Source organism: Echinops telfairi, unplaced genomic scaffold (assembly GCF_000313985.2).
Source record: "Echinops telfairi isolate 266 unplaced genomic scaffold, ASM31398v2 ScPeMD7_31;HRSCAF=116, whole genome shotgun sequence".
Taxonomy (NCBI): domain Eukaryota; kingdom Metazoa; phylum Chordata; class Mammalia; order Afrosoricida; family Tenrecidae; genus Echinops; species Echinops telfairi.
Window position 1 is genome coordinate 60,000,673 of NW_022103928.1, and position 24,867 is coordinate 60,025,539.

General features: G+C 50.0%; 1 protein-coding gene across 4 annotated transcripts in view; it reads right to left on the minus strand.

Annotated features, from left to right (window-relative positions):
• Positions 1-24,867, minus strand: part of SRGAP3 (SLIT-ROBO Rho GTPase activating protein 3) — a 286,222-nt gene that overhangs the window by 34,114 nt on the left and 227,241 nt on the right. For 2 of the 4 annotated variants that reach the window (XM_045289778.1, XM_045289779.1), the window contains exons 9-15: positions 22,744-22,941; positions 20,153-20,237; positions 12,309-12,336; positions 9,766-9,852; positions 3,051-3,081; positions 2,063-2,123; positions 1,019-1,096 (exon numbers count right to left, since the gene is read on the minus strand). In XM_045289778.1, the coding sequence (XP_045145713.1) occupies positions 1,019-1,096; positions 2,063-2,123; positions 3,051-3,081; positions 9,766-9,852; positions 12,309-12,336; positions 20,153-20,237; positions 22,744-22,941 (568 nt within the window). Of the gene's footprint in view, positions 1-1,018; positions 1,097-2,062; positions 2,124-3,050; positions 3,082-7,253; positions 7,357-9,765; positions 9,853-12,308; positions 12,337-20,152; positions 20,238-22,743; positions 22,942-24,867 lie in introns of all 4 variants that reach the window. The other 2 variants (XM_004702263.2, XM_004702262.2) reach the window with 2 other exon arrangements.

Consider the following 24,867-nt stretch of genomic DNA (forward strand, 5'->3'; position numbering starts at 1 on the left):
AGCAGCAACGGAAATAATTTTATCGTTGTGGGGTCACCACCACATGAGGAACTGTATTAAAGGATCACAGCATTAGGACAGTTGAGAACCACTGCTCTACAGTATGGTGTTGACTAAGAACACTAAGAAGCCCTTGTGGTGCCGTTGGGTAAGTATTGTACCTGCTAACCAAAAGGTCAGTGGTTCAAACCCACCAACTGCTCCTCGGGAGAATTATGAGGCTGTATGCTCAGTAAACATGTGCAAAGCTTGGAAATCCTAGTTAGGGTCAGAAATGGTTCAATGGTAGTGGTTTTGAGTTTGGTTTGGCTAGAAGAATAAACAAATCATCTTGGAAGAAGTACAAACAGAACAGAGAACTGAGGACAATGAAACTTCATCTCTTGTACTTTAGACTATCAGGAGGAACCAGTCCCCAGGGAAGGACACCATGCCTGGTTAAGTAAGTAGAAGGCCAGTAAAGAAGAGCACCACGGATACGGTGACTCAGTCCCACGGGTGGACACAGAGACTGCACCAACGCGCTCAGACACAGCCACACTCGTGAGGATGCTCAAGGGCCAGGCAGTGTTTCCTTCTGTTGTCCACAGGGCAGCTCTGGGTCAAAACCTACAGGCGATACCTCCCAACAACAAGAACCATCTTGTATTATCCATAGTCTTCCAACTTTTCTAAAACACAGCATCCTTCGCAGACTCACCTAGAGATTCCAAAGTTCTGTACCAGACCCAGTTTTCCAGCAACCACCGTAGGAGCCCGGGTTAAACTCACACCTGAGTAGTGGTGTGCTGGTAGATATCGAACGGCATTCCAGAGGGGAAAACAAGGTTTTAGCATCGGCCAATTTCTGGGGTGTAAACGCTCCCACAGGGTGTGATTTCAAATCACCAATATCAAGTCACTGATGCTCATGTGGGAAACATAAGTCAGCTCCAGCACATCACTGGCCCTCGGCAAGGGCTCACAGCAACCTTGGCCTCCCTTGGCCACAAACTTGAGATGAACACTCGGCACCTACCTCTCTCAAAGGAATTTTTAATGTCATTGACTTCCACCTGAGACCCCGGCACTCTGAAGATCCCTTGCTGCTGGAGTCCTGAGAACAAACGGAAACGCCGTGAGGCTCTTAAGCTTATCGGGCCACTGGAATTAAGAGTAACACCCCCCCCCACCCCCTCCTTTCTCTTTCTCCCCGTCCTTTGAGAGAGGCCTCCAAGGGCCGGGCTTCCAGTCAAAGCCAGTGCGGATGGCTTCGGCTGTGACGTACAAACGGCTCAGATGCCATGAGTGGGGGCCGCGTGATGGTAACTGGGGATTCGTAGTCCAACCTTGGTTTAGATCTAGTGTGCTCTCAACAAGTGCTTGTCTTATTCTTGAGCTGCTGCGACTTGTGACTCTGAGCCCATCCTGCTGGCTCATGACCATCCAGCCACACTGGCCTGTTCCCCATCTTAGGCCTGAGCATGGGCCGTTCTTTATACACCTCCACTGCCCAGCAGGTGCCCTCTCCCCCCTCAAGCTTTAGGTCAACTGTCACCCTTTCAGAGAGGCCTCTCCTTACCACCGGAGCCACAGCAGTCCCACCCCCTCCCAACCATTCTTTGTCCCCTATAATTATCTTCAGGGCACCAGGATGACCTGAAATGACACCACGTAGTTGTCTGCTTGCTCATTTCTGTCTCCTTCTCATTGAGAATGTCCCCTCTCCGGTGCATGCATCTTAGCTGTTTTGTACACGCTTGTCGATCAGTGTCTAAACGGTGCCTGTCATGGACTCAGTTAGAGGAACGTACAAGTGGATGTGAAAGTTATATGCCCACTGCCTCAGTTTCCCAACTTAGTGGGCTTCTCACCCCCTCCTCTCACTTCATTCTCCTCTGGACACACTGAGGCTCTAGAGACAGTAGCAGGATAGCAGCCGCCCCACGTGGCACGCTCCCCTCTTGGAAGAGGAGGCAGTCAGAGGGCCGCCCACGGAGCATCAGAATCTCGCTTTTTCCAGCTTGGCTTCATTCTGGAGGGAGGTGAAAACACGACCGTGGCCCCTCACGAGCAAACTTACCGTATAAATTGATGTACCGGATGCAGCTCTCAACCACAAGTGGTATAGCTTGTCCTGAGTCCTTGGGGTGGGGGTGGGGGGGAGGGAAATTGTGCATTTTATTGGGTCTGGAAACCACCGCAGGAAAAAGACATCTCAAATACAGATTGTAAACTCAAGCCAGAATATTAGTATCATCGTGTTAGTAGGAAAACAAGCAAGGAACTGCTAATCGAAACGTTTCCGTGAGCAATCGAAATAGAAAGTCATCGGTCATCTACATAGATAGGCATTGCTTTGATCACGTTAACGAATGCTCTGTCTTGTCTCCAGCTGGGAAGGATCTGGGGCTAGGAGGCTTAACAGGTGGAGCTGGGGCAGGGGAGAGGGGCCCTCCATGTGGTGGGGCTTACTTGGCTCTTTGGAGGGAGTTGGTAAGTCTGGTCTTTAAGAATTCTTGTTCTCCCACTCCACTGGCCCAGTCCAACACTGTTCTTGGGGATGGTGCATAACACGACAGAACCAAGACTTCATCCTATCACTTCGGTGTTTAATGCCAAGCTTGAGAACACCCTTGGGAGGCGGAGGGTGGTGGTAACGCTGGCTCTTAGGGGCCTTTGAACTCTAAGAAGGGAAGACTGGGCTGAGAGGCTTTATTGATATAAATTTTATACCAATATATAAACTGACTTTGTTAAAAAATTGCTTCTTGATATAAAGTTCTTTCTCATGCACAAATGTGTGTCTCTGGTTCTGTTTCTCTGGACAGGCCAGCCTAACAGGAGGTAAGGAAACCACGGAGCATATGCAGCTCGTGCTAGAAAGGGGCAGAGAAAACCATCAGTTCGCATGTTTGCTTGGTTCCTCTACACCTTGGTTAACCAAGACCAGGAACAGGATGGGAATATGGACCCGTTTGGTCACAGGCAAGGTGGGCTCTTCTGGAAATCAGCACTCGGGGCAGATTCCACCCAACGGAACGGGGATAATGGGCCTTTCTAGTAAATACCTGGTTCCTGGTTCGAGCATTTCTTCTTCCTCTGATAACAAAACATAAACAGGCAGCAGAGCAGGAGAGAAAGAAAAGATCACGCAGGAATAAGATCAGTTGGAGTAAGCAGATCCTTCAGAGTCCGTGAACGCCAAAATGCAAGGGCAGCCACCAAAGTCCTGGGGATTCCGCCAAATAGCCTGCTTGCAGGGAGGGCCACCCCGCCTCAGTGACTCATGGTGATCAGACTGGCCTCTGGCTGGCCTTCTAGTCTGGCTGCCGGGGCCTCCCTCCCAGGACACCAGGGGACCAGCATGGGAAGCGTGTGTACTGGGACCCTCCCTCATCCCATAGCTAGCTTCCCTTCAACACACTGGGCTGTCTGTCCACGAATGGGCAAGAAGCTACCCAAGGACCTGAGATGCCTAAGGAAAACCCGGCTACGTGAAAAAAGGGAGAGAAATACACCTCTCTGGGTGGAGCCTGCTTTCTAGGATGGGGAGGATCCTGTCTGCTCTTTCCCCCACCTCCGTGCGTGCAGAGGCACGGATACTATGCTTCATCCAGCCTCCTCGGGAGCGCCCAGCTAAGGAACTGGAGGATATGTGTCCTCTAGTGATGTCGTTTTGTCCCGGGCGCCACAATCACTAGAATCATCTGCCAGCCCACATCTTGGCTACGTCTACCTGAACCCTACAATGGAAACCACAGCCTCATCAAAAGGAGCTCCTGGAGCAGTTTCCTAAAAGTTAATGACACTAAACAACAATAGTCCCCAAAAATAAATAAATAGAATTAAAAAAACAATAGCCAATACTTTCATGGCATTTGCAATGTGGGTCGGACCCCTTTGGGGGTTGAACAACCCTTTCACAGGGGTTGCCTGATTCATAACAGTAGCAAAATTACAGTTATGAAGCAGCAATGAAAATAATTTTATGGTTGGGGTGGGGGTCACCATAACATGGGGAACTGTATTAAAGGAAGGTTGAGAACCAATGGGCTACAGAAACCTGACTTATATCAACTCCCTTAATTCCGACCAACTCAAAAGGTGGGTCATCATGATTCTTGTTTTATAGAAGCAAGGCGGGGATTCTCTTTGTCCCGCCCCCACCCCCCAGGTCTACCTCCTAGGTTTCAAAATGTGTTGGTATAATTTGAAAAAATGGGGTTCTTCCTCCTGATAGGAGGGGAAAAGCTAGGGTTTTAAATGGAATCAATTCAATGTAGGGTAATAGTTTTTAAAACTCACATTTATCCATCTTTTTGAACTTGAGGGTGCTTCTCTATCCCCGTTGGACACCTTAATCCCGGAGTCCCAGGGATGTTGTTTTAGGGGAAATGTTTCACAGGTGTGACATTTCAAAGCTGGTGACTCTCAGTTCATACGGGCAGCCTCCCAGACTGCACATTGGAGTGCCGGGCACAAGAGCTGTAAGCTCCTCAAGTGCCTTTTCAAGGAAGAGCCACACCGTGTCCCATTTTGTCACCCATGGCCCAGCTCCTAGCAGGCGTGCAGTCTGAGTCTGAGGAGCTGCCCTGGTCACATGTGGCTTAAGTACAGTGTGACCACACCCCCTGCCCACGTATCCACTACCTCACTGTTCCACATTGCACACTGACCACAAGAGTAAAAAAATCTACTCTCTAATTCCTCTGTACATGAACAACAGCTGCCTGGCAGGAATGAAGGCCAAGGTAGGAAGGGAGAGTAACACTAGCTGTCAGGGGTCAAGTTATATGTCCCTTCCCTGGGTCGTGATGATCAGAGGCTTGGCAGTTATGTGGCAACATCAGTTGGCAGTTCCATGGCTGTCTATGTGATATCGTGGTAATGGTGTACTTTTGCAATTCTTTAGTGATATAAAACCCAAACCAAACTCACTGTCATAGAGTGAATACCAACTGACAGCGATCCTATAGGACAGGGTAGGATGTCCCTATGAGTTTCTGAGCCTGTAATTGTCTACAGGAGTAAAAAGTCCCACCTCTTTCCTGAGGAGCAGGGAGTGGTTTTGAACTGCTGCCCATGCAGCTAGCAGCCCAATGTGTACCCACGATGCCATCCTGCATTTTGGGATCTGGAGCAGTCAGCCTCCATTTTCATGGAACGACTGACCTTTGAACCCTAACCATGTTGATAAGTGAGAAGAGTGTGCATAAGGAAACACAACAGTGTTCAACACACCGTGTCTTCTGCGCTCAGAGAGGCACGGCACGAAGTCTTCTAAGTGGTCGGGTCCCCCCCTAGGAGGCTGTGGACTTATTCCAATAATTTTGCTAGTCCCACGGTGGCACAAGTCCTGGTGTGTTTATCAGCAGGAACAAAGTCACGTGACTGTGTTGTCACTGTTATTTATAGCCTCTTCCTATTAGCCTCTTCCTATTAAGAGAGTGTCGAGATGGGACGCCTCATTCTCCAAGCTGGTCAGGGAAGAGCCAGCTGTTTGCTGACCGATCCCCCCATTTCCAAGGAACGGGTTGTGATGGGAAGTGCCCTTGTCTCTGAGCCGTCCTTCCTTCTAGGACTTCCTCTGCCGACTCTCTTCTTTATTCCTTCCCTGCCTTCAAAGCCCCATACGACGCCTTTTGTCTTCTCAGGCTCAGGATCTCTTCCAGCTCTTAACTCTCCCGGAAGTTGTTCTGTATAGAAAATTCACCAAGTACGCGTCTGGACTCACCTAATAATTCCGGTGGTCTGTGGTTAAAACCTTCCAAGCTGCATATAAACTCCTGACGGGCCCCGAAGTAATGGGTCAGATCTCCTCGTCCCCTCTGAGCTTTGGAGAATGGCCGGTTGGGGTGCAAAGGTGAATGAGAAGCCAGTCTTCGAGGAGAGAGAGGGAAGGCGGGGCTGTGGGGGTGGGTGAAGAAAGGGTTCTTTACCCAGCCTCATCCTTCCATGACCCTCCTGGATATGGCCTGCTCCCTTGGGAAGCAGATCTTCTCTTTCCTGATCAAGAGACCCTTCCTTGTAGGCAGGAATCCTGGTAGCGTCAAACGACTTGAAGTTCTTGGCCCCAGGCAACCTCAACTGACGCTCATCTATAGCTCCATCTTCTCTTCCCCCTCGCCTTCCCACCCCAGGCAGAGACCATGGGGGGGGGGGCTTGTCTATCCTTGAGACAGAACCAGTATCAAGTCTCTTTTCTAGAATGTTCAGTGCTGTGTACGATCTGCGGCAGAACTCGAGCAGGGCTGCTGACACCACACATCGGCAAACCCCAGGGTCTTTACATGGACTTCTCCAGATAGAGCTCGGTCTCGTCTTCTGTACGAGGCAGCCTCACTCATTGGTAGCAGACTCTCAAACACGGGGAGGGGAGTTCCTCCAAGTGCTGTTTAGAAGGCATCTTCCCTTCTTCCCACTCCTCCATCTTATGTCTTTTTGTTTGTTTGTTTGTTTGTTTTGCAACTCCATTGCCATCTTACTTCACCCTTGAGCCAGGAGCTCTGGGATGGCTTTATTTGTGTTCTGTTAGCATGAAGGTAAGGAGCCCCATGGCATAATGGGCTATGAATGCATTGAGCTGCCAACCACAAGGTCAGTGGTTCAAATCCACCAGCCGCTCCTTGGGAGAAGGATGAGGCTGTCTGCTCCCATAAAGATGTAAACTCTCAGAAACCCAAAGAGGTTTCTGAGCTCACCATGTCCCATGAGATTACCATGAGTCCGAATGAACTTGATGGCAGTGTGTGCTTGTTTTGTTCTTTGTTTTTTGGTGAAGAGATTTAAGAGCCAAAGGATGCAACGGCACTAGGCGAAGCTCCTTTACTTTCAGTGTCAGGTGTACAGGGTTAAGCTGAACTTCTAAAGAAAGGGCCTTAACTTCTCTCCCTTCCAAGGAATCACTGAACCTACAGGCAAAGTGAGATGGGCATTTTCTCTCGTAACAAAGTGAAGCATTTTCTTTGCTGCCACTTAAAAAAAAAAGCGCTTGCCTAAAAGCACACTGTTCCCCACAGGGTCGTTCTCAGTGCTGTTTGCAATCACACTCCCTCCCCCACCTCACTGTGCCTCCCAAAGTTTGGACTGTGACCCCAATGGCAGACTTAAGCTCCCTGAAGTTTAGCACAGGAAATGGCTTGCTTTGGGTGCACAGGGAGGGAGGATCAATCCCATGCCAGGCCAGGGCTGCGACCCGAGAGGATTTGGGTGGAGAGCAGCTGCCATTACATTGGGTGCATTCGCGGACTCTATGGCTCCGCAGCAAGTACCTTAATGAACGCTTCCATACTGCCATTAAAGAGTTTATGGCTATACACTGAGAGAGGCCTAGGTCTCCTCATTTTCTGTGGTTTAGGGGGGAGGCTGGGGGGCCTAGGAGGAGGAAATGGAACAAAAGAAAAAAGAAAACAACCAACATAAACATACAACTGGGAAAGATGCTCTTAAACCCTGTGCCTGGAAAACAACACAAAAAGTCAACGGCAGCCCCGAGCCCCCAGCACGTTGGCAGCCAACGCTCCGTCTGCAGGCCTCTGAATGGCAAGGGCGTCGCCATTTACCCAGGAGGTGAAACAAGGAAATCACAGCGAGGACATAATGTGTGTCCAAGAAGCCCTGAAAATCCAATCAGAGGCGCTCAGCCTGCAAAGCCAACCGGATGAAGGGGGAATCGGTGGAGAGGTGGATAATCGATCTATAGAGCCTGAGAAAGCAAGAGACTTTCAAAGGTGAGAGGGTCAGCTCTCATTAGTTGGGCTTAAATGCATCCCAAGGCTCTCAATATACCAGGGCACTGATGTTCCTAAGACCTCTTGGCATTTCAAATGCACTTGACTGATCTTTATTCCTTCGATCTAAGGGCTGGGCAATTAGTCTTCTCACTTTAGAGATGAAGAAACTGATGCCAAGAGGGAGGCTGCAGCTTCTTTGGGGCTCCTGGGTGATCCAGAAGAAAATGGTGATCTTGCTCTCTGTGAAGAATGCTTCCCTTTAAAGTCCATTCAGACCCATTATCACATCATACGGGACTTCAATCTGTACCCTGGGATTCCTAGAGGTCCCACTTCACAGAAGCAGAAACTGAGGCTCTGAGAGGCGTACTGACAGAACCAGGACCCCAAAGTCTAGGCTATTGGGCTCCAAGTGCCCTGCCCACCAGGCCACAGTCATGGATGCTGAAAGAACGTTTGCACTCTTAGCAAAGGACCCATCCCATGAACTCTGGCCACAGTCAGGTTGAAAGTGTCTTGCTTTACTTTCGGATCCATTCCCCGAGTCCCACGCTTAGCCACAGGGAGTTGGGGAAACCACACAACAGTTCACTAGGGACAGAAAAACCACCACGTACACCAGGGTGGCTTACCATGCATACACCTGTGCTGGCTTCTTTGCTCACCTTTCGTCACCCAAGTTGGCCTGACTCAAGCTGCCAGGGTTTTTTTCTAAGATGAGGAGGAGGCTCCCTCACCCCGAGAGGCAGTTCATGTCAGGGGGGCTTGTTTCAAAATTGGGAGAGCAACAGTGGATGTGGCCTGGCACACCGAAGGCTCACATGTGCTATGTCTCACCAGGAAGACTGGCTTCATTGGCTTCCATGAATGGACACGAAGTTTTGTAGACTTTCCAGCCAATCCAGGTGAGTGAGGTTTCACCCCTGCCTCTGCCTACTGGGTTTGCCTAGGTACGTAGCCCAGCCCAGCTAGGGAATGCCAGCCAACTTCTAGTAGGTGTCTGAGTGCTGAGCAAATGCTGCTAGCTCCAGGGCATGCACGGGCAAAGACAAAACCGATTTCAAATTGCATGCCACCTAAACAGAGCCCCAATAACAGCCCAGATCAAGGGGCTCTGTTTTACACAGAGGAGGTACAAGACTTTTAATATTAAAAAAAAAACGCAAACATTTTTACAAGAAACAACAGGCAAGTTGACTTGGGCCCAGCTTAGACCTATGTCAACTTGGTTAGCTAAGTCCATGTCAGTCCTTTCTTTTTCACAAGTTACTTAGTTTTGGAAGATGTGTATATGTGGGGCAGCACTCCTTATACTCAATCTGCTTTTGAATTTCCAAACCCATCAGTCAAAAAGCAGACACAAGGCCATGGGTCCCAAGGATTGGGTGCAGCTTGAGGAGAGCAAGCACCCACACCTACTTCCCACAGCGTCTGGGGGTTCTGCGTTCGGTGTCCCTTCTCCCAGGTGTCATGAGACCCTCACAACAAGCAAGCATCTTGCACCTCAGGCAAATGAGCCCATCAGCACGGAAGAGCCTTGCTCAAGGTCGCACACCTTCAGTGAGGGTGAGGACTCAGCTCCGTGAGAGGGTACAGTTTGGAAAGGCGATTTTGTCACAGAGTGCCCAGCGGGCGCTGGAAATCCCATTTCACACTCTCGTGGAAGAGTATGGGAGGGAACACTCGTCATCCGGTGTCAAACACCGCTATTAAAAATCTGAGGCATCTACCAGGAGGATTTCTTAAAGAAGTCCTCAGGCCGTTTTCTTTATTTTTTAATCTCACAAACTGTAATAAAAGGAAAAGAAGATATATATATATGTGTGTGTGTGTGTGTGTGTGTGTGTGTGTGTGTGTGTGTGTATCTTCTACACAGACACACACACATATATACGGCCATATTCCCCCTACATTTCTCTGGCCCAAACTGAAAAGTCAATGACGGTTGAATCGAAGTGGGTGTCCTTTCTCTGTGTGGGCCCAGACTGGTAGCTCTGACACAGAGACGTAGCTATCCCGACTGCACAACATCAAACAGAGCCAGACTTACTGAAGTGCTGGGTGGGGCACAAAGTGGGGAGCAGGGGAGCAGCCCAGCCAGGGGAAGTGGGGTGGCCTAAGCCTTCCATCTCTTCTGCTGCTCAGTTGCAGAGCGAAAGGGAAAGAGAGAGAGAAAGAGAAATAGAGGCAGGGCAAACAAGAACTGAGAGAGCCAGAGAGAGGAAGAGAAACCAGAGACCAATGTCCCCTTTCTGCCCTTCAACCACGAGTCCAGTGAACATAGCCCAGCACCGTGGGCATTGGCCTCAAAATTAGTCTGTGCCTCAAAGGATGGAAGTTAAAACATGTCCAAGACCACCCAGGTGGGTGTTATCCCATGGGTGCCAATGTCCGAGGTGGTGGCAATATGACGTTTCTGTGGCAGTTAGGCTGGTGGGGAGGGTCTGCTTGTGCGTGCATGTGCTTGCGTGGACTTGACCATGGGCTCTCGAAGGAGTGATCCCACCTCTAACCCATAAGACAGGGACCACTTAGGGAAGCCGTGTAGATAATAGTGAAGGTCAGACCCTCCGTTTGCATCTTGCTTTGGTGTTCATGAAGGCTCCCCAGTAGTCCTGTGGGTTAGGCCTTGGGCTGCTAACGGAAAGGTCAGCCATGTGAATCAACCAGGTGCCCCAAGGGGTCGAGATGGGGCAGTTGGCTTCTGTAAAGATTGACAGCCTCAGAAACCCAGAGGGACGGTTCCGTTCAGTTCAATAGGCAATGGCGCACTAGAGTCAGAATTGACTCAGAGGCAGGGGTTTGGGTTGCCAATAACAATAAGTATGTTTTCCAAGTGAAGAGGCTCATCTGAACAGCCGACACTGGGTGGTTGTTAGGAAACCGGGCTGTCCTAAATGGGAGGAAAAAAGGAGTCGCAGGCAACGTGCCAAAATGTGAGTCCATCAACAAGAGACCACCAGGGCTTGGCTGGGGCGACTTGTGGCAATGCTCATATGAAATGGCACTGACCACATGTAGGAAACCATGGAAGTCACCAAGAGCCATTTTCCTCTAAGTTGCCAAGGAGTCCCCAACAAGGAAGTGAGTTTGGAAATCACTTGACCTCGTTCAGGGAGCAGAGGGCAGACAGCTGGGCTTACACTTTATTGCAGTGGGAGGTCTGATGATCCTAGCTTGGCTTTCCCAGGCCCTTGGTTACAGCAGGCGTGGAAGACAACACCTCAGAGATCTGAGGTGGCCCTGAGACCTGACCCAGAGCCAGATCGCAGAGAGCCTCTTCTGAAATCTGCGGGAACAATCTCCCCCCCACCCCACCCCACCCCCTTGGATGCTAGGAAGGAGGTGGAAGCTGGGGACGGCTCGTTTCACTCGGTGCGGACTTTGGTGTAACGTGCGGCCTCTGTTGTTCTGGGTCTAGCACGGCATGCTCTTGCTAGAGCCAAAACAAGGGGCTTGTTTTGCAGAGGTTTTTAGAAAGGACCCTGCACATCTGCTGACACCTGTGTTGGAAGGTCCTTGGCCTGACCTGAGGAGTCACCCTGGTGTTCCCCAAATGGCGGAGGCCCAGAGGAATAGCTGTACTGACTGAACGTCTATCTCTGCAGCCAAGTCCCCGCAGGAGCAGTAGGAGAGAGCTGAGACTCGTCATCCCCGGGCCAAATACAGCAACTTTCCAGGATTCTGGGCAGCTGGGAAGAATTTGTGTGGAAAGTTGCTCTTGGGGTCACTGGGTCCAGAAAATGAGGTACCAATGGCCCTCAATGGCCGGTGGCAGAATCACGCAGGTCTGGGGGCCGCCGGCTGAGGGCATGGAGCAGAGGAGAAGGTCTTGTTTGTGTCCAATGGCTGGCCACTGAGAAATGGACTAGCCTGGGGAGAGGCCAGCTGCAGGCACTGAAAGTGTTCATTGGCTCTGGTCTGCTGAGGGCTGAGGGCCAAGCGCGGAGGGTAGTGTTGAGCAAGCCTGAGAGGAAGTAGGATGTGCCTGTGTGCTGCCTGCCTGGCAGGGGTGGAGGGCAGGGGGTGCCTGTGAGGTTCCAAGCCAGGTGCGGCAGTCGAGGTGTGGGTGCACGCTTGGGTCGACAGGCACATGCATAAGCCCAGACCTGTGCAGCAAAAGCCCCACCCAGAGCCTTGGCTAGATCTGTCTGGGTGCTGTAGGCTGGACCCCCAGTCCAGGCTGGGCAGTTTGCTAAACAGCCACGTGACAGATGGGAAGAAAGGTCAACAGCCGCCGCCCCCCGCCCTCCTACCCTCTGGCCTCTGCTGGTTGCCCTCCACCACTCCCATGCCAGGGAGAGCCCAAGGGGAAACGCCCCACCCCCACCCCACCAGCTCTCCTCACCCCCATCATAGGCCCAGAAGGGCCAAGGCTGTGCCAGACTAAGCCTACAATAAGCATAGCAGTTAAACTGCCTCGGGCCCTGTCTCTCAGCACACCTACACCGTCCTGTAGGGACTGTCATGTCCCCTCCGAGAACACCCTAGTTCCTCTGAGCTTCGGTCTTGTCTTCCCACCTCTCCCCAGCTTTCCTCCACACCGCACCCCCACCCCCCACCCCCCACGGCAGAAGACTGCCCGGTGCTTACCTGGTGGTGCCGCATTCTGCTCTTTCTCCTAGAAAGAAAAGCAGACATTGGTTTTCACTTGGCTTTCCTTAACCAGAGAGCATTCGTCTTGGGCTAAAAACACGGGAGCAAGTGGTCTTCCTGGCTTGTGCTTTGTGAGATCAAAGTCAGCCTTAGGTGTGGGCTGCTGGGGAGAAGTGCGGCTGTTCCCCCCGTGACCCCCTGGGGGGGGGGGGGCTGTCTCCAACTGCTGACCACTTGCACCAGAACCATCGAGGGCTCTTGTTAAGCTGTGAGTTTCTGGACTCTCCCAGGCCCGGCCGGAATCATAATCCCTGAGAGAAGAACCCAGGAATCTGCAGTTTAACAAGCACCCAAGGCTCGTCTTTCTACTCATCCCAAAGTTCGAAAACCCCTGCCCTGTTCTGTTTCCATGGACATTGGTTAAGCAATTGTCATGGGCCTGGGACTGAAGGGCACCAGTCCTAAGACATCTGTTGTGGCTTCGAATCCCTGCGGCCCCGCTCCGGAAGCTGCTGTGGCTTCAACACGCCTTCATTCACAACAGCCGTGGCCAGTGGCTTCCATACTGAACACGCCCATCCAATAAGAACATGAAGGGTTTGTTAAAGAATGATCTGAGCAAATGCGTTCCCTGCAGAAAAGGAGGCAGAGTGGGGGCAGGCAAAGAAAAGACCAATGAAGCAGTTACCCCGAGGCTTAAAAGGAGACTTTGGAGGAATTTGCACAGAACTCCTTAGTTCCTGAGCCAAGCTACAACCAGATGCAAAGGAGACTGCCATCGGTTAAACTGAGCCAATGGCCAGAGCAGAAAATGGGAAACGTGGATAAGACAGGTCCCTTTTTTTCCCCGCGTCTTTTGGGCATCTCGGGTCTGGGACAAATCCAGTCCAGACCCCAGTTAACCAGTTACCATCTAGTTGACTTGAGGCACCCGGACCTCAGGTGTGTTCAGGTAGACCTGTGCTCCCTGTGTTTTCTTTCTTTCTTTTAATAAAAAAAAAAATCATCTTATCGGGGTCTCTTACTGCTCTTATAACATCCCATACATCAACTCTATCAAGCATATTTGTACATATGTTGCCATCATCATTTTCCAAACATTTACTTTCTATTTGAGCCCTTGGTATCAGCTCCTCTTTTTTCCCTCCCTCCCCACCCTCATGACCCCTTGATAAATTTTATATATATATTATTGTTTTCATATCTGACACTGATGGCTGTCCCCCTTTACCCACATTTCTGTTATTCATCCCCCTTAGGGGGTGTTATGTGTCAATCATTGTGATCGGTTCCCCCTTCCTCCCCCCACGTTCCCCCTACCCTCCTGGTATTGCTACTCCCATTTCTGTTCCTGGATTCCATGGGTTGTGAGCTCTTATCCCTTCTCTGTACCAGGGTACATGCTCCTGTCTAGCCCGCAGTGGGAGTCAGGACTGGGGTCATGATAGCGTGAGTGAGTGAGTGAGAGAGTGAGTGAGCGAGTGAGTGAGAGAGTGTTAGGTAGAAGTGGGATCATGATAGTGGGGTGGGGGGGGGGGTGAGGGAGCCTCGAGGAACGAGAGAAACACAGTGACTTTCATTGGTGCTGTATTGTGCCCTGGATGTGACATGTGTTTTCAATGACTGATGGTTAGGAAGCAATATATATATATTTACTTACTTCATTTTATTTTTATGATTGATTGATTGATTGTGGGCAGGCTGGTCGTTTGCGAGGAGGCGACCATCTGATCCTGGGGGATAGCTTCCTCTGTAATGAGCTATTAAATCTTGGCCTGAAGAGGTTATGTCCCATCCCTTTTATGAAAAAGAACTTTTCATACTTGAGAGGCTTTAGAAAATGGAAAACCACCCACATCCCAGGTGGCAAGCCTGGAGCTTCCTGCACCAACCCCAGAGGACTGAGAAGGTCAGGGCTCTCAGACTTCCCGAAGAAGATCACTCCCTGGCCAATAGCACAGGAGAACAGCAGCCAAGGGCATATCAGGCGGGGTGTGCTCTTCTTCTCAGGGGGGTTGGTGATAGCAGGTGTAATAGGCATGCCGATTTAATGAGCCCTGAGAAGCCTGTTGGCTTGTCTGATTGATGTCATCATGTTCAGAAGTTCCCTTCTTAGAAAGGTGAGTCAAAAGATCTTGTGTTTCCTTTAACTTGGGGGCTTCTTTAAGCTGAGGACATTTGTGGAATCGAGGCACTTGGCACGAGACTTCATTCATCGGGAGGAGGGCAGGGTGGAGAGGGGCCTTGTATTTTCAGCCATAGCATTCCACTTGGCTTCATATTTCACACAGGTTTTAGAAATTTCCAAATCCTCCCTCCTTACACCAGGTGACCCTCAGATGACAGGAGAGGCTTCCGGTGTAACTTCACAGTAGCCACACTCTTAGAACATCCTGAATAACTCAACCAAGCTCACCGCCGAGTCAATGCCGGCGCATAGAGACTCTACAGGACAGAGTAGAGCTCCCCTGGGGGTTCTGAGGCTGTAACTCTTTATAGGAGGAGAAAGCCTCCTCTTTCTCCAATGGAGTGGCAGGTGGTTTCTAACTGCCAACCTTGCAATTAGCAGCCCAACGCATAATCACACCACCACCAAAATGCTCAGGAAGGAATATTTTATCAATCTACTCTCAACAAAATAAATAGGCAGAACAGTGTCATCAATTGAAGCCAATGCATATTCTCTCAGTTGAATGATCCTCCCCCACCACCCTTCACTCAACAGCCCTAGAAGCCACCCTGATCCCTTGACTCGCATCGTGGAAGAAGGAAATTATGAGAGATCGCATCCCCTTTATTCCGTTCCAAACGAGAGCGGAAATTCCACATTGTGACTTTTCTTGGTGTAGACCAAACGATAAAAAGGGTTGCTCATCCATATTTCAGATCTGTGGGCCCCGTGGGATCTCCATCGCACCTATTCAACTCTGCCAAAAGTCCAAAAGCTGCGGCAATGGCGGGGGCAGGGCTGCCATAGGAAACACTTAAATGGATGTGTACAGCTGTGCTCCAATAAAACTTTATTTACAAAATCAAGACTTGACCATATGGGCCATTGTTTGCAAATCTTCATATAAATAAAAACCGGCTGTTGACAAGTCGATTCCAACAAATAGTGTCCCCTGTCAGACAGAGGGGAGCTGTCTATGGGACTGCCTGGCTGGCACCTTTAAGGAAGCAGCCTGCTGCATCTTTTCCTCCTGAGTTCGAATCACAGCCCTTTGGGTTAAGAGCCAAGCCCTTTCACGACTGTGCCATCCCAAGGCCTTCAACTCCTAGTAGTTATTTACAACCCTAATCGCTTTTCTTGGGATAACCACTTACTCCGAGCAGTCTGCTGCTGACTCAGCCTGATTATACCAGGGATGTGTGGGTGGGGGCCTCGGCAGTTCGACCCCATCTCTGTGGTTGACTGCGATCCCTTTCCCAGTGCTCCAAGCCCCTTCGCCTTCTTCCAGGTTCATGGTCGTTTGGAATGGCTGATGCTTTCAGATGACCGCTCCCCTGAAGGCTTTGAAGGGCCCTTCCCTGACCTGATTCATGAAGCCCCAGATGTTTTAACAGAATGATAGGAGGAGCATGCCCCAGGGATGGGCAGAGCCCAGCTGGACTGGCACAACTGACCCTCCACCCAGTGTTGGGTTACCTGACAAGCAAGGTAATCATTGCATTAGTTTGTTTACTTCCTAATCGGTAGTGAACCATTTCACGTGTTGTTCACCATGTCCAAGATTCTGCTTGTAGGCTTGGCTGACTTCACTCTCTCTTTCAAGCCCACAATCACCTCCTTACAGAATCAAGGCCTCTTTTCCAAGCCTCCGTCTCTGACAGGGTCGGAGTACCAGTAACCAAGGTAAGTACACGCTTAGTCATGACTCCTTACTAATCTGCAGTGAACCATTTCATGGGCTATGTGGTGAAAACCATGTGAAGCTGCTCACTAGTGATCAGTAGGCAAGCATAAGCAAGGCCGGGCTTTCCTGGTTTATTGGGTAATCCACCCTGACGCCACCCTTCTGTGGAGAGAGCTGAGTGCAGATGACCCTCGGTATGTCCTGGGACAGGACTCTGGATGTGATGACGATGCCACTTCTGTGGGGCCCATCTCCAGAGAACATAGAGTCCAGGAGCTTCTTGAGAAAGCCATCAGACGGAAGCCCCGCATTCTGAATGTAAACAGCTGAGCAGCGCTCTCCAAGTGCTCAGTACCGCCCCAACCAGAGCCGCCTGAGGGAATGCTACACCTAAGAGGGAGCCTCCGGAGACGTGGCAACTAGATGTTTCTGGTAGGCCGATTGGAACACCAAACAGAACTAGAGAGCTGGGAAAGTATGGATTTTCATTGATGATCATGGTGTGTGTGTGCGCATGTACACAGTGGACTCATCGTGGCGAACGCTACATTTTCATGTAAGACGCTCACACTGAGGGAGGTTCATCATGTGGTGAACAGCACGGTGTGGTCCCGATGAGTTGGAATCCACTGGAGGGCAGTGAGGGGAGTGTGCTTGGCAACTTTTCCGTAAAGCGAAGATCATTTTAAAGGGAAAAGTGGACGCAACAAACCCCACGTGGAAGAAGCACACCACCCTGTGTGGTCACAAGGTGTCGAAGGGATGAGGTATTAGGCATCAAAGAACAAAAAATCATATCATTGTGAATGAGGGGGAGTGGGGAGTGGGGACCCAAAGCCCATCTGTAGGCAACCAGACATCCCCTTACAGAGGGTCACAGGGAGGAGAGGAGCCAGTCAGGGTGCAGTGTAGCAATGATGAACATATAACTTTCCTCTAGTTCTTTAATGCTCCCCCCGCCCCGCAACTATCATGATCCCAATTCTACCTTACAAATCTGGCTAGACCAGAGGGTGTACACTGATACAGATAGGAACTGGAAACACAGGGAATCCAGGGCGGATGATCCCTTCAGGACCAGTGGTGAGAGTGGCGATACTTGGAGGGTGGAGGGAAGGTGGGGTAGAAAGGGGGAACTGATGACAAGGATCCACATTTAACCTCCTCCCTGGGCAACGGACAACAGAAAAGTGGGTGAAGGGAGGTGTCAGATGGTGTAAGGCATGACAAAATAATAATAATTTATAAATTATCAAGGGCTCATGAGGGAGGAGTGGAGGGGAGGGAGGAGAAAAATGAGGAGCTGATACCAAGGGCTCAAGTAGAAAGCAAATGATTTGAGAATGATGATGGCAACCAATGTACAAATGTACTTACACAATAGATTGTGATAAGAGTTGTACAAGACCCTAATAAAAGGATTTTTTTAAGTGTACGCAAAATCTTCCCCTGAATGGACTGAGCTAATCAGATCCATTCTCCCCACAGCACGTGGGCTCTTTTCGCAGATGGTGTGCTAGAAAGCAGGGCCCCGGAGGTTCCTCACAATCGCTGTTCTTAGCTGCATGCTGACTTCCGAAGCTGTTTTCCCCGGGCTTTTGGTGCAGTGGGCTTGAAGCTCAGCAGAGCTGGGGAGCCCTTCCCAGAGGAAGGTGTGGCTGAAGGCTAAATAGCTTGGAAGACTAACTGGGTCAGGAGATTTGCCAACCCAAACTTCTTATTACTGCTATTCCATTAAGGCCATTAAGACAAGGACAATAATAAAACTTACATCTGATAAGCCCTCATGGTGGAACTGAGAGAAGCACTTTCTCTCCCCGATCCAAGGGTGCACCCAATGGCTAGTTCTTCTTGTTTGGAAGAACATCCACGTCCATAAATCCAGAGTGAATGATTTCTTAAAAATTCAAGTGGCCACCAGTTCGCATGGGCCTGCCTTCTGCTCACGAGAAAGAGTGCCCAGCCACGAATCCCATGACTGTCAAATTGAACCGCCCGCTTTAATGTTCATCTAGCAGCTGCCCTACCACACACTCACCCAAGTTCCTCTCGTGACCTGTTCTTCCTCCTCCATTAAACAAACAAACAAAAACGTATCGTTGTTTTGGGAGAACACTGACACAGCACATTAGGATGCCTTTTGACCATGTCTATGCAAATTATTCCATGACACCAGTTACATTTTGGTCACAACCTGACCACATTCTCTTTCATTTGGTCCTGATTGCCCTGGCTCCCAGTGCTCCCATGTCTCTGCCCACTTATCTGTGCTTTAGAATAGACACTGGCCAGTTGGTCTCATATGGATGCTCTGTAACAGAGCATTATACTCACAGGCAATATCCTTTGTTTTGTGTGCCTGTCTTCCCAGAGGTCTCTGGGTGAGTGTGGCCATCTACACCCAGGGACTCCTAAACCAACCTACGGTGACAGATCTCAGATGAGTGGTTGCTTGGTCTGGAGGACGGGTGGAGACTGCCAAAATGAAAAGGGTATAAAATAAAATCAGAAGGGACTTCCTAGCGGAATGGTAATGGCAGTGTTGGTTGCACTAACCTGGACAGCTAATGAGTGATGGTTGTACACGGGTGTATACGTTGATCAAAAAATCACCAATTTGGGGGTGTGAATTATGAGGTACAAATTACACATCAAGTTGATTGAAAGAAAAATCCCGATGGGGTTCCTTCTAAAGCCCTGGCTGTCACTTCTCCTGGAGGTAAGGCTGGCAATCCCCTGTGCCCAGCCCCCAGCCCAGCGTGCTCAGTCTGGTAATCACGCTTGTCTTCCCATGTGACTTAATGCCATCACATTGAACTTTTTAGGAGGTCATGAATGGCTCCCCACCCCCACCCTATCCCCACCTCATTATAAGTTCCTGGGGGACAGGAAGGGGTTCATCTTTCACTGTCTCCTCCAAAGCACGGAGCTTGCAAACACTGCGTACCCACAAATGTCAGGGTTCGCCCCAGGCCCAGCACAGAGCTACCAGGACACGTACCCACCAGCCGGGAGAAGCAAGTGGTTCACCGAAAAGGCAAGGAGGGGGGCAAGGCCAACAGGCAGCAGCTAGCCAACCCCATGCCCAGTCTAGCCCCGCCCCCTCCCCAAGACACGTCTGGTGCTCTCCAGGCCTGCTTCAAGAGGTCCTCTTGGGTCCACTGGCACCAGCACCCTGGGTGTGCCCTTCACCCCTCGTGTGGGTGGCTTGGGTCCTGGGGCAGGGATAAGTTGGGTGCCTTCTGAAGGGCAGCCAGCAGCTCGGTGTGGCTGGAGAGTGAATGAGGAGAGGCACACAGGGGATGTGAAGCTTTATGTGTCATGAGAAGTTGGCTCAAAATATTTCTTTTACTATGTAAGAGGCTCCCAATAAAATGACAAATTAAAAACATAAAGTTAGAGAATAAAACATTCAAAAAAGAAAAATTCTACAGAAAAAAAAAATTTAATCCCAACGAGGCTTTTATTCCATCTTTGGGTGCTTTTCAGTCTCCCACCCAAGCCCCTCAAGGCTAAGAACTGACCTTCCACTATGATTTTTCTTCCCCGGACTGAGCATCCCGGCCGGGCCTCCAACAGTATTCCGGGCACACAAGTGAACACTGTCCATGCAGATCCCTGTGTCCAAGACCCCATGTGCCCCACCCCTATCAGAGGCCCTTCTCTCAGTCACTCTGCATTGCACCCTCCCCTACAACCCCAACAAGGCTTTGGCCCTGTCGCCATGTTCACCGAATCCACAGCTGACACAGGTGTGAAAGGCAATGTGTATGCTGAACACCTGGGCCAGGAGCTTGGCAGGCTTAACCAAGACTCTGGCTTCTGTCAGACTGGATGGATTCATTTCAACCACTGCCCCCAGCCTGCCCAGCCCTTGGAGGTAGGCTTAGTGTGGGAGACCACTCTGCCAAGGGCCGGGGGCAGAGAGGGGTTGCCATGCACCCAGCAGGCGTGGCAGCTGCACCGCACAACCGACATCAGCCTCACCTTCTCCCAAAGTCTGCTTCAGCAGGTCGTGCTTGGCCTGCAGTTTGGTGATGAGGTTACTGCCATTCACGTACTCTTTAAACTTCTGTAAGACACAGGCACAAAGAAGGGACCAGTCACCGCAGGACCTGGGATCTGGGGAGTCAGGGGAGGCGATGTGCTGCAGGGCCCTCCCCGGCACCTGCCTCTCTGTTCCTCCCTGTCCCAACCCCAGACACAAGTGGCTGCCGGGCCCTTTGTGATGGGCTGCAGGCATTTCAGGTCAGGGTTTGGGAACACAAAGAAACCAAGGAACAGCAGGAGCTGTGAAAGAGGCTTTTGTCAGATGGAGCACAAGGCAGAGATCTTCTTCAGGGGGCTGTGCTTCTGGGCCAAGAGGAATAAAGAGACCGTCCCAGAGCCCCCAGGCTGAGACAGGAGAGTTTTACCTAGCATGCCAGAGAGAAGCCTCTGAGTGAGTCTTTTATCTGGTTTCAGGCGGGAGGAGGAAGGACTGAGTGGGCTTACAATCACCCCATCTGCATGAGATGAGATAAGTCTGCCCTTTTTACAGCGGAGACCAGAGCGGTTCAGCCCACGGTGCGATTTGCTGAGGGTCCCTTGGTAAGCCCATGATGAGACTGGTTAGAGGACCATCATCAAAAAGGTGTCAGTTAGTAGCTCAGTCTCAGCCTAGTGGCTGGTTGTCACTGTGGGAGAGGCAATGGGCTGCTCATCAAATGGGAAGCAGTTCAAAACTACTGGTTGCTCCACAGGGGCAAGACGAGGCTCTCTGCTGCTGTACAGACTGGCAGTCTTTATCAAGATTCACAAGGACTCAGAATTGACTTGATGGCAGTGGGTTTGGTTGGGGGGCTCTTTGGCTCTGGCCCTGGTTGGCATGTTCACTGAATCCGCAACTGACACAGGTTTTGACAAAGCAGCATGTATGTCGGACCAGGAGCTTGGCAGGTTGGGACCATAAATGGAACCCGTCAACTGGAAATCGAGTTGTGAGCGATGGAATCGCTAGAAATCAGCCTAGAAATCACCTACACAGCCTGTAGGAGGAAGGAGACCCGACCTGATAACAGCATGGAAGGAGCATAGATTGAACCGGTGGCGTCATGGTTATACGCCAGGCTGTGAAACACAAGATCATCAGTTCGAAAATACCAGCTGTTCCTTAGTAAAAACTCCCATAAAGAGTTACAGTCTCAGAAACTCATGGGGGCAGTTCAACTCTGTCTTATAGTCAGCATTGATTCGATGGCAGTGAGTCTGGAGTTTTTGAACTTAAAATATTCTGATTCTAAGATCTATGGAGAGGAGCACAGCACTGGGAAGGGTGAGTGCAAGGTTTGCTCTATTCTGTGCTGGCCAGACCACTGCCAGGGGTCTCGCTTTCCCAGAAATACCTGCCAATCAAACATGCTCAGGAGCGTCACTAGAAACCGAGGCCTTCCAAGGCAGGACTGAGGGGACTGGAAGGTTCACCTGCAGAAATGAAAACCCAGCTGTCGCAGCTCTGGGAGAGGCTGCTGTGTTGCATCAGCCCTGCTCCGGAAGGTTCTAGAGCAGCGGTTCTCAACCTGGGGGTCGTAACCCCTTGGGGGGGGGAGTGTTGAACGACCCTTTCGCAGGGTTCACCCAATTCATAACAGTAGCAAAATGACAGTGATGAAATAACAATGAAAATGATGTTATGGTTGGGGGTCACCACCACACGAGGAGCTAGCTGTATGGAAGGTTGAGAACCGCTGGTATGGAGGATGGAATTGAGATCCTTGGCTAGAAACCTGAGTGTGGCTGACGGTGAAGAGAGCACGGATAATGGCTGCCTTGGGGAGGAGGGGACGTTCAGGATTGAGGCTATCCAAACAGAGCCCGGATGACCATGGGGTGGGGATGTGGGTGGACAGACTCAAGCATCAGATGGACAGATTGAATGTAGTCATGTTCAGTTCCCTTCTCACTGCCCTGGAGTCAATTCTGATTTCAAGTGACCCCACAAGAGAGTAACACTGCCCCCGTCGGTTTCTGAAATTCTAACTCTTTATGGGTGTAATAACTCTCCTCTTTCTCCCTCAGAGCCGCTGGGGGTTTTGAACTGCTGATCTTGCAGTTAGCGGCCCCATTGAAATTCTAAAATTCTGTGTTCAAGAGACACATATCGAACTAAAGCCCCAATTCCCCCTTTCCTTGCTCCTCCCAGCCTTGACCAAGTGGGATAAAGTGATGGGCTTACAGGAAGGGCTGGCATCTCATGACCAATCTGCGTGGACCAGCGAGGTTACTATTCTCAAAGCCCACATCTCAAGACTATTCAGGCTGACAATCCCCATGCAACTCTATCTCAGGGTTTTTCTAGAGCAGGGATGTTATAAAAACTGCAAAGCCGACATCGATGCTGTTGCTCTGGCGGATAATTCACTTTCTGCTTTTCAGAAAACCAAGTCAGGCAATTTCATTTTAAAAGCATGCTACAAGACTCTTAGGTCTAATTGACCCATGTGATTTTATTGGCTCCCACTTTTTGGAACTTCTCCCCCCAAGTCACTGCCAGGGTCTCAGTACACCGTGCACTGGTACTTGGTCAGGGCCCCACTTACTGTAAAATAAAACATCTCTGTCTCCTGTTGGTTGGCTCTCCTTTTGGCAATATTGATCTTGCTCATGTAGGTCTCAGAGGCAGCGGACTTAATGGACTCTGTAGATCGACTGTGCTGGAAGGCGTCCGAGACATCAAAGTCCTCCACTGTCAGCATGTCTTGTAAGGTCTGCATGGTAGCGTCCAGGGTTTTCCTAACCTGGGGGATAAAGCGTATCAATGCCAATCCTTTAGCTTCACAATGCCTTTTAGGTTTTGAGGTCTTTAAATGGCATCAGAGACAAGAATGGAGAACACTACATCATAATCAAAGAATCAATAGACCAAGAACATATAGCCATAATAAACATACATACGCACACCCCAGAAGACGACGCTCAAAATACATCAAGCAAATCCTCAGAGATGAAACAAGAAATCACCAGCTCAACAATAACCGTAGGAGACTTCAATACGCCACTCCCAAGGAAAGACAGATCAACAGGAAAGAAACTCAATAAAGAATGGACGAGCGAACAACACAATCAACCGCTTGACCTCTGAGATATTTACAGAAGGCTCCAACTGACAGTGGAACTCTCCAGCACATTGGGTATGCATTTTAAAATCCACCAGATGCTAGGCCATGCAGCAAGCCTTAAATGGAAACACAGAGAGGTCATGCAATCCTTCTTCTCAGACCACAGGGCCCAAACCCCTGGAAATCAGGAATAAAAAGAACAAGAACCTAAAGGCAAATGCACGGAGACTCAGCACCACACTATTTTAAAAAGATGAGGCGCCAGCCTAAATGAGAGATGAAATTAAGGTCCACATATAACCTCCTCCCTGGGGGACGGACAGTGGAGAAGTGGGTGAGGGAGACGTCGGATGGTGTAAGACGTGATAAAATAATAATAATTTATAAATTATCAAGGGCTCAGGGGGAGCGGAGAGCGGGGAGGGAGGGGGAAATGAGGAGCTGACACCAAGGGCTCAAGTGGAAAGCGGGTGTTGTGAGAATGATGAAGTCAACATATGTACTAATGTGCTGGACACAAATGACGTATGTACGGATTGTGATGAGTTGTATGAGCCCCTAATAAAATGATTATTAAAAGAAAAAAAAATGCTCTCTTTATACATGAGTTTGTGTGGATTTGTTTCTCTAAAGTACCTAGACTAACACAGCACCTAACAATGACAACAGTAATAATGCCATTGCTGGGCATACACCCCAAAGAGACAAGAGACAAGTCACAAACAAAAGTATGCTCTCCCAAGTCCATTGCAGCATAGCTCATAGCAAGAAGGTGGGAACAGTCCATATGCCCATCAGAAGAATGGATAAAAAAAATTGGGTACATATGCACAATGGAATACTACATATCCCTAAAAAATCAGCGATGAAACCATGAAACACCTCATGTTCTGGAGGGATCTGGAAGCCTTTATGCTGAGTGAAGTTAGTCTATTGCAAAAGGACACTATTGCCGTGGTCCCCTGCTATAAGGATAAACACCAAGATGAAGGCAGGCTTCTGCTCCCAAGTCATGGATTTTCTGCTAAACCAGCCGTCTGCCCAGCAACCTGGTAGAGAGCCTGGGTCGTGCCCAGGAGGCACGCGGCACCCTCTCCATCGGGACATCTCAAAAACCACGCTGACAGAGGCGGCCTCACTTCAGCTGGGTCAGATTTCCAAGACAGTGAGAGCGGGAGATGACCATTTAATTGCGGCCATACAAAACTGGACTAAGGTCGCCCCAAGAAACACCACAACCTGCTTACCATCAGTGGGGAGGTCCTGATGCACCTGCTGAGGAAGAGCAAGGACTGCAGCCTTCATGATGGATGCAACCCCGTGCACGGAAAATCAAACCCTCCCACACGGTAAACAGAGAAGACGGAAAGTTGTGAAAAGTTTTGTCTTGTTTGGACCCACAATCAGTTCTCGTGGAAGGAGCAGCCAAAAGATCCCAAACAGCACTGGATCTCAAAAAGGAGAAACCTGCGCACGAGACCTCTCGAAAGTGTTGGAGAGCAAGCACGTCACTCTGAAGACAACCGTGCACTAACTCGTTTTATTTTAAAAATGAATGATTTTGTAATTCTGAATAAATGAAATTTTACTCATTGATAATTAGGA